The 10,310-nt window shown below is 41.0% G+C and overlaps 1 protein-coding gene across 1 annotated transcript in view; it reads right to left on the bottom strand.

The window, feature by feature from the left end:
* Positions 1-3,043: 3,043 nt before the first annotated feature.
* Positions 3,044-10,310, bottom strand: part of LOC104966412 (neurexin-1-like) — a 19,450-nt gene continuing 12,183 nt past the window's right edge. Inside the window, exon 4 of the mRNA XM_010795599.1 lies at positions 3,044-3,183. Within this exon, the coding sequence (XP_010793901.1) occupies positions 3,044-3,183 (140 nt within the window). The remainder of the gene's footprint in view (positions 3,184-10,310) is intronic.

Below are 10,310 nucleotides of genomic sequence, written 5' to 3'. Positions count from 1 at the left end.
AACAGAACCTCACAGTGTGTTGCTTCTTAGTGAATGCCTCCCTCCCCACCCAAAATAACATTCCTATAAAACTGAACATGTCATAGCTTACAGAAAGACCCTGATGTGTCCTGAAGAAACACATGATAACTGCCCGAGACCCAAGGATTAACATAAAAAGGACATTGGCGTCGTTTGAGGCCTGTTGGAAGTGTTATTTGGAACTTTCTTCTGAGTAACGTCCTATCCCACTTTAACCTGGCCTACTTTACAAACTACATTTTGTACCTTACCATTACTCTGGATTTTTAACCCCAACATTGTACAGAATGGAATGAGTTGACTAGAAAATCAATGTCTTTATCTGTTTCTTTCAGAATCCCCCATCAGTATTGAAAGTACCACTTTTGCCTACATGAAAACATGCACCTCCCACACCTAGGACACACCACATTATCAACACCAACCCTAATCCTACAGCAATCCACGTCAATACTACACCTCTACCATGATGTACACCGAGGAATCATACTGGACGTAAACTATGACTTCACGTTGGCGATCACCCATGAGGAACCACAAATAGCTTCCGTTTTGTAAAACTGAAACTTGAATATATTTGCCAAAAACATCAACATCTTATAATTTGGTACCATTTTTGAGACCATTGAAACTGCCATTGTGGCGAGGTTACAGTTTCAGAATAGATTTTATTCATGCAAACCCATTTGATAAATACTTTGATCAGCATTATTGTTACATATAATACTTCAGCACCAGCTGAAGGCTTTGGGACTTTTCATGAGCTACTGAGGTGGCACTTAACCCCTTTATAGGTCATTCACTTGCATAGTTCCACCCGAACTATAAGCCCTCAACTCCTCACACCCTATGTTTAAGCTCTGGACCTTTTTGAGTGCAGTAGTTCAGAGATTGTTGGGATGCATGCTCGCCAAACCCCCGTTCCAATGGCCTTTTCTCATGCCTGCCTCCAATGATTCTCCTTGTGGCCAGCTTGGCTTGGAGCAGATGGGTTGGTTCAGCATGCATCACAGCCGCCGACACAGTGCATGTCAAAAGGCAGGTCACAGCCTGGGGCATAACAACACGACACACCTGTCACGCCTACTGCGAATAATGTGTGCTAGTCATATTGGCTGGGCCCAGAGCACGATTCATGCTGTTTGCCACCAATTAGAATGAATAGATACCACCAGCACACATTATACCAGGACTGTAGGTCAAGGTGGATAACCTTTCATGGAAAGTACCATTGCACTTGATATACACAAAACACCCACACACACATCTATCAACCCAAGTGATGGACAGCAGCTGCAGCATGCACCAATGCACTCACTTTTGTCCACCAGGACCCACTCACATCCCTTTATCCATCAGACCAGCAATACACCACACACACTATTCTACATCACAGCCTCGGCACTTGTTCTGATTTAACATTGACACACACACACACTCACACCACACACAACACACATCACACACACACACACACACACACACCACACACACCACACACACACAACACACACCACACACACACACACACACACACACACACACCACACACACACACACACACACACACACCACACACACACCCTCTGTCCCTCTGCAGGCGTGATGCGGCCTGTGTTTGGAGGTAATGGGCGTTTGCTCCTCACAACCTTCACCACTTGATTACCTCAGTGATTGCAGACTGTCTGTACGCAGGGCCTAAACTCCGGACCTTCCAAAGCTGTTCCGCAAGCCACTCTCATATGCTGACCACCCTCACTCTAAAGTTAATGCAGGTTTGAGGGACGCGTGTTGGCAAAGAACGCCATGCTTCATATCCTTTCTGAAAAGCACCAAAGATTTGACATGCAAGTAATCTCTCATTGTCCTTGTCATTACTTCCAAAACAACCCAGAGCAGAGAAGTTGGTTTATCAGCGATACATTGGGGAGAAATATTACTAGTATATATATATATTAAACACTGCCAAGTATGCTATATATGTATTAATACATACATTAAACTATGAGGGGAGGGAAAGAAGAAATTTGACAAATCCAAAGGTATAAATTGTAAATAATTAGGAACATTTTTTAACTATATCAATGAAGGTGGTTATCGACATTTTTAAAATGATAAGATTTATTGTCACTTTTCTTCAAATATACACCTTAAAAGGCTTACAAATAGATGATATCACCTGTTTTGGGCTGGTTATGATGAGGCTTGCACTGTGCATTGTGAAATGTGCCATATGATTTTTTTTTATTATTGATGTATTTTAATAAGTCACGTTATAACAGCACTACATAAGTTGTCAGTTAGTAACAATTTGTTCGTTGCGCGGAAACATCAACTTTGCCATTTTCGGTGGTGAAATCATGAGTAGACCACAGCTGAGCTGAAGTCCTGTTTGAATGCAATTGAAGGGCCAAATATGATGACAAAGGATGCATCAGCAATAAGACTCCAAGAATAATCGACAGCTATATGTTGTATGGGGATGTGGCCGTCTCAACATCTGGTATGGAGTTGTTTTTCTTTCTCTTTTCAAGAAGAGGATCTTCTCTCTGAAGGGCACTGAGGTCTATTGACGCCTCACTGTCACTTCGTCTGTCTTCCTGAGTCGACATCGCCATGTGAGGAATCTACACGTGCTTGCCTCTTTCTTTTCCCTTTTTTGTGTTTGTTGTCTGTCTGTCTTCCTTTAACTGGGGCGTGGCTGACCTACTTTTGATTCCCGCCAATTCACCTCCTCCAGCTGTTGCTGTCACTCCTGATTCAATACTCACCTACACCTGCTTATATACCCGGGTTTTCGTCATCCAGTATTCACCAGTTCGTCGCCTCACCACAGTGGTAATACGTCTGGTATTTGCTCTTAGCAAACTAATCTCAGTGTTCCCTGTAAATCCTCACCCTTGTGGCTCTATCTGTTCAGAATCCATCTGCCTACTCCTCTGGCTGCCACGTCCAGCCCCTAACCCTCGTTCTGTGTTCCTCCATGCTTCCACGCACACCTGCCCCAGCCTGCTTGCTCTCGTCAGCTCTGGATCCGCGGCTTCACCTCGCCTGTGTTCCTCCGTGCATCTCCGCACACCTGCTCCAGCTCTGCTTGCCTCTCGCAAACTGGATGCCCGGCTTCGGACCTCCGCTCCACCTCCGGAGAAACTCCCTGGGCTCCTGGACATTGTGAATATCCAATTCCCTCAGCTGTTCTGTATCACCGGTTTTGGAAATAAGCCTTGTTTTCTTAAACTTCAGTCTCCTCTCAATAGTGTTCAGTATTGTGGGTTCACACCTGTAAGCTCTCGGAGAGCGTAACAAGCCATATAGGTAGTGTATTATTCAACAAGTGTTCTATTCGTGACGTACCGTGATGTGCGCGACGTCACTAACCGGCGAAAGCTGCTTTGTTCGGAGCGGTCGTGTAACATAGGAAGCGAGCATGGAAAGTTGTAATAAATCACGATTTATAAATACAGCGGGCATATTGTCATTAATGACAAATGATTTTCCATTAATAATAGTATATTATCGTAATAAGAACAGTATTGTCCTTCATTTTGTAAGCTCTTTAATACTTAAGGCTTGACATAATAAATCATAGGTGATTATACTGTATGACCTGGAATAAATATGTTTGAAATTAATCTACTAGTGTTTTCCCATGGGTAAAATTACCTCTAACACACAAACACTACAAATAAAAACTATGTATAAAGGGGTTAACTGGCTTTTCTTTAGTTACCCGTTTCATTGCATCCTGCATGGATGCAGGCGAGATAATGGATATAGCAGTGGGTTTCTGATGAGGAGCTAAATCACATTGTACACAAGCTATAATATCCTGCCAGCTTTACGACACACAGATATAATACCCTCTAACATGTTTAGCATGTAATCAAAATATATTATGCAGAAGGATTTGTAAAACAAGCCTAACACCAAATATCCCCTTATAGTATTATGTATGCTTTTTAAATGCTTCTTGTTTAAAGCATCAGGGGTCCACTTGTGAACTGAAGCTTTACCAATGTGATTGAACTTAATGAACAGCTGTTAAGAAGCTCCATGATATCTCTTTATAAGGCCGGCAGGTGAATAACCAAACCAATGTATTGTTGTTGTGGTATAGCCCCACTTTCTCAATGTGCTATGATGCTATTGCTGCTCTGTGTTAAGAACTGTTAGAGCTGCTGCTAATGCCAAATGTTAGAGAGGATATTTAAGATTGATAAAAGACATGCAGCTTTCATTAATTAATAGGCAACTATTGTGGAAAACTGCAACAATCAGGATAATAACATCTGGATAATGTATTTTTAAATAATATATGGACGTTTTGGTTTGAAAAGAAAACGTAAATCGCTTTTTTTTCACTGCACTGACAAGCTTTGCTGATTCAGGATTCAATATAGCCTTGTGAAACTTGGAATAAATATATATACATATATATATATATTTCATAGGTCTAACATGTTGCCCTCATTTCCAATATCAGTATTTGTCTAGCCTCTATTTCTGACAACATTTTATTAACATGGTTGCAAAAGGTGTCGGCTGATAAGGTGTTGTAAAGGACACTTCTTGACATACTTCGAAAATATTACACAGTATGACAATCCAGAAACCTGATCAAATTAGGTAGGACAAGGCAAATGATTTCTATGGCTTATTGAGACACTCTGATTCCATTTGGTAATTCTTGAGAAGTAAGTGTAGTGTAACTGCCATGTTTAAATTCAAGCCAAAACACACACCTTTCACTTTGTTGCCTCTGTCATTTAAAAATAGTCATACTGTGCTTATAACAATACGGTAAAGCAAAGCTCCTTTCTACTACTGTGGAATGTAGTATACTGTATGCACTATTTGTATGTTTAAGCAAAGGCAGATAGCAGCAACGGTTACATAAGAATTCAGACATTAATATGGTTTCTATGGCAAACGACTATCAGTCTATCAGGATTAGACCTCTTGACGATAATGCTATTTGGCTCCTATCTTAAGATATCACATATGCTATCTTAAAAAGGAGCACAGACAGAACTATCGCTGCAGATCTGGTGAAAAGCTGTGTGCAAATGCCTGCACGCGTGTCCTTTAAATTGCAGTCATCTGCTAACAGTGAAGATGACGTGATGTAAGTGAAAGATATGAACAGATAATGTTGATAGAGATACAACGGGACATCCACATCAAGACCCTCCTCCATCTATGGCGTATTGTGTTGTTGCTCCTAACTATCAATCTACCACGCTACGGTTCCCTATAATTCCAAAAGACGTGTGTCTACCTTTAATCCATTAAGTCGTGCCCCTTGTAAATTAGGTCTCTTAGTTCCATTGTATGCGTAGTACTAGAAAATAGATATTTATTGATGTATTTGTGTAAAGGATTGGGAAGTGGTTAAGTAGGGGTCTGTAATCAATTGAGGACACCATCTCATTCTGACAGCAAAAAGCCCCCTCCCTGAGGCCACATCCAAAAAATATCCCACACAGTGCTGCATCACAAATGGGGACAACAAAGATGTGACGAATATGTGAAAAAAGTTCAAAATGGTGTGCGTGGTTGTGATGGTGAGGGAGGGGTTGATTAGAGAAGACAAATAAGAAGGAGGGAGGGGAGCAGCAAGAAGATTATGACCCCCAGCCATGATTATCTACGCCTGCCGCTCTGACCCCCCGTGCCAATTACAGAGATAAGGCAGTGTGTACTTTCCTTCCTCTGAAGCAAAATGCGTTTGTGGCGCTTGCTCACACAGGCATTTGTATTCACTGCATGCTATCAGGGCCCACACACTTTCTCTTTCCCACTGTTCTCGCTCATGTGCAGCAGGGAGCTTTAGCATCCATGACAAGATAACCTCCGTCGATAGTTCGTAGAATTTAAGATGACAACCGCAGGGAGACATATTTGAGTCGGTAGGATGTTGAGAGGACAGCAGATTGATTTGGAGAAGCAGGAAATGAATCATACATTTGAGCGGTCCTCCAGAATTTGAGAGCTCCCTTTAGAGCTTCAAACACTCCCTTGTTGCCTTTCGTACGGCCATCTGCATCCTCCCTCGTTGCCTTTTTTCATGCTCGCATTCCATCCTCGGCTACTTATCAGTTTCCTTCGCTCTCTTGATTTTGTCCCCCTTCTCACAGCTCTCTCTCTCTCTCACTCTTTATAAAATGGTCCCTGAGGGGATACTGATTTATGATTTGAACTGCATTTTCCAGCATGTAGTGGCAGGAGGGCACAATGTCATGGGGTGGCTATCAGTCCTGCAAGGCAGTATGGGTCCCGACAGCTCCAGGCTGCTGCCGGTTCTCTCATTAGAGTCTCTGTAATGAGTCCACATCTAACCTGTCGCCTGTTCAGGGCTGAAAGGAGGCAGACTGATCGTGGACTGGGGCTGTGCCACATTCAAATACAACACAAAAGTCCTGTCCTCCAAGCAGTCGATGAGGTATGATCAATTTCAACAACTTTGTTGTTGTGTTGATGCCATGAAAAACTCTATGCAAAGGAAGCCTGTACCCCATGTGGAGACGAACAATCTTTGTTCTATTGATGGAACAAAAGATCTTTTGCACTTCTGCACTCAAGCGTGTATGCTGATTACTAAACTTTACTTTACTGTAATTGTGTTTGTTTAAATAGTGATAGCAAGCTCCCATTGCACCGAGCCTTTATTGAGCGTATTTGTTGATTTAGTAGAACAAGAGACAAATAATGTTTGTGCTACCTTTTCTATTTAAGTACTGGATTTATGTGCAATAGCAGTCCAGTCAGACTAAAGCTACAAGATTCTTAAATTGTATTTGCCAATGTCTTATATTTTTAAAAACTAGTCTTAGTGGTACCAATATTTCTAAATAAAACCTCAACGCTAATCAGACATTAAGATGCATTGGTCTCACGAGGCAAAATGTCATCAGACCTGCATTTGAGATAAGGGACAGCAGTCTCCCAATCATGATAACAAAGCAAATGACAGAGGAAACTAGAAAAGGACATCAGCATTGCATTATAGCAAACAATTCACAACATTCAATTGTGGCCAAGAGGAGAGCACATGGGGTGTCTAATGGTTACTTAATCTAATTCCACCAGTCAATTGCTCAACTGAAAACTAACCATTGAGTCTTTGTGAATCACAACTTGTTAGCGGCAAAGATGGCTTCCACCACTTGGCTGCCAGAGCTGACTCCCAGAGGGAAAAGCTGCAAGCTACTCCCAGAAGGCTTTGACAAGACAAGCCTTCCTCCTCCTGCCCGACATGCTCTAAGAGCCGTTCAGTGGACCCATTGTCTTCTGAAACATGCTCCCACTGCTCCTTTCTTGTTCGGCCAACAGGTAGAAGAATGGAAACTGTGGCTGGAGTACAACGAGGCAGTGGAACATTGGTGTGCATAACTCTTGTTAGACAGAAAGGGCATGGTGGCAATCTCCCTGCCCGGTCAGGTCTAGTGAGCAGATTGCCTAAGGTGTCCCAAGATCACAGAGAGCGGAGGCAGGAGGGAGAGAGGAGGAAGTAAATAGGAAAACAGAAAACAACGGGCACAGCACCATCCTTGTCGGGACCATTTGTCATTAGTTAAGCATTACTAACCCCTGGTTTTCCTCATTTATTTATTTTCTTTGTCTCTATTATGTTTCACTCTGTGGTGCAATTACAGGCAATGGGATAAATGTTTGGCTGATTTCTCTTTTTTCAGAGACGATTTTAACAACAATTGTTCTGCATTTGTTTTCATATTTGAAATATGTGTTTTGCCTATCAAAACAACCAACACCATTATCAAACTGTTATGAATAATACTAATGCAGGACCAGTTTTGTTCCTAACAGTAGCACATGCATAAACAATCAAATCAGATAAAAAGAAAAAAGAAACAACATGAATCCAAAGTCAACCAAATATCAGTTTCTGTTTTTAAATTCAAAGCTGCAAAGATTTAACTGCACCTCTTAGAGCTTAGGTGTCATACCAGCAATCTAATCTATAATATAAAATGGAACTAGAGAGTATAATTTGTTTCTAATCATAGCATGTGTCTTTACAGCAATACATAATAATATGTCTACCCATCACATGTCATTGTATTTAAACCTGAGTGCATGGCCGTGGCTACTAGCCTCAGTTAACAATAATGTTTACAGCATATTAATATTGTGCATAGTAAGAAAGCTATACGCTACAGTACATTGCAATGTAAACATTAGCAGTGTACATATAAATAGTAATTGCACATGGATGTTTCCACACAAACAAACCCACCCTCACACATACCATTCCAGCTATACAGCAGTTATACAACTGCAGATTACATATTCCTTTGAAGTTCATATAGCACTCAAAGCACTTCTTCATTAGGCCAGTTCTGTTGAACATTTTAAGAGGCATTTTGTTCATTCCCATTAAAACATGCAAAATGCAAAATATGATAAAGTGTGTGGAAGTGAAATGAAGTTGAATCCATGGAGGATACATTTATAAGCATGTTTTTGAGGGAAAATAAGATGTGTGTGACAGCACACTATTTATAGGCAACTGCGAGGAAGGCAGCTCATATCCAATGAGTTCACAAATTATCTAGATTATCTTGGGGAGGCTGTGGCTAAGTGGACAGTGTGCTGGACTTAAAATCAGGTGGTAGCAAGTTCGAGTCCCACTGCAGTCAGCATGTCGTTGTGTCCCTGAAGACACTTCACCCCAAATTGCTCCTGTGGGGATTGCCACTGAAAGTATGTAAGTCGCTTTGGATAAAAGCGCCTAACAAAAGACATGTAATGTAATCTTTCTCTAACTGGGGCTTAACAGGCACTCATATCACACAGACAACTGTTCATTATTCAAATGTTATACAAATCTATTTATATCAAATGACGTATCCATCTCTGAGCGTGCAGATCTAAGGCATTATGTTAATAACTAGCATTGCATCACATTTGGCCTGGGGTTTTGGAGGATAAAGTGAACATTAAATAAAACAGGGAATCCTCCGTTGGAGCAATAAATTGCCTTTAAAAAATCTAATTAGAGCATCTGCAAAATACATTCTATGAAGTGTAACTCGGATACATGCTGAAACTTCACAAACTGTTGGATGTGGTGTATGCTGAGGAAGCTTCTAGAACCTACTGCATCTCCATCATTGACGTGTATTTGGCTGAGATAGGATGTGATGACTCGTGATTTAAGTGAGCGATTTGAAACGGATTCAAATTCAATATTTCTGATTCACTGAGAACGTAAGTGAGACCATTTGCTTGGAGACAAACGAGAAGGGAACAGGGGGTGGACGGAAAGACATTTCAATACAAATTACTCTGAACAAACCATCCATTTCAAATTAAAATGGCCTTGACACCTGCAGTGTCTGTATACATGTACTGAATTAGTGAACACTTTTGCAGGGCTACATATTTAATGTAGTTGTGAGTGCAAAACACATGAGGGGCGGAGTTTGACATCTGACAACCTCGATAGAAGCGGTTAAGACCGAGGAGGGTGGCAGCTTCAGTGACAGGAAAATACAGAGAGTGTGGGGGCAAAATCTCAGATTCATTCCTCTGCCCACAATGTGTGTGAAATTATGCATGCATCTGTTAGTGCACGTGTGCGCCGTGCGCACATATGTGTTTGTGGGCGTTCAGATTACTGTTGTAGCTTTGGATAGAAATGTGCTCATCTCATTGTACAGTTAATGTGCTATCGATGCTGTTTTATTTTATATAGTTAAATAAAGAGCTAACAAGGTCGGCTTACATGCAGTACATTTATCAGGGAAAATACCCAATTATAGGTTAAGGAGGAGGTCACTGGAAAACTAGACTGAGGAATTCACTTACCACTAAATGAAAATCAATAGCATTGTATGCATGCTTCCGGATGACTTAGTTTCCCTATCTTAGTTATCCTCAGTTCATTATCTGTATACAACAGGTTTGTTTTTGAGTGAGGCTTTGTTGCAAATAATCCACTGCTAACAACATTTCCTGGGAAATAAATCTAGCACTCAAAATGTGATGCACCTACCAAAGGTAATGAGAGTTGCCTGTTTGGAGTAAAAACTGAAATAAGTGGGCAGTCGGTATGATTCTGAGAAGCGGCTCAACAGACTGAGAAAACTCATTTGTAATCCAATATAAAATTAAGAACGTAGTTTATAGGGATGTAACGATATACCGAATATCGCGGTATCGCGGTAAATAAACTTCCCAATACCGTCGTGAGACTGACAAAATCTACCGCGATTTTTAAAAAAAGTATTTTTAAAAAAGTATTTAATTTCTTAATTTTTTTTTAA

The sequence above is a fragment of the Notothenia coriiceps genome, unplaced genomic scaffold, assembly GCF_000735185.1.
Source record: "Notothenia coriiceps isolate Sejong01 unplaced genomic scaffold, NC01 NC01_scaffold00037246, whole genome shotgun sequence".
Taxonomy (NCBI): Eukaryota; Metazoa; Chordata; class Actinopteri; order Perciformes; family Nototheniidae; genus Notothenia; species Notothenia coriiceps.
The sequence above is the reverse complement of the archived record's forward strand: the minus strand, read 5'-3'. Positions and strand labels throughout refer to the sequence as shown.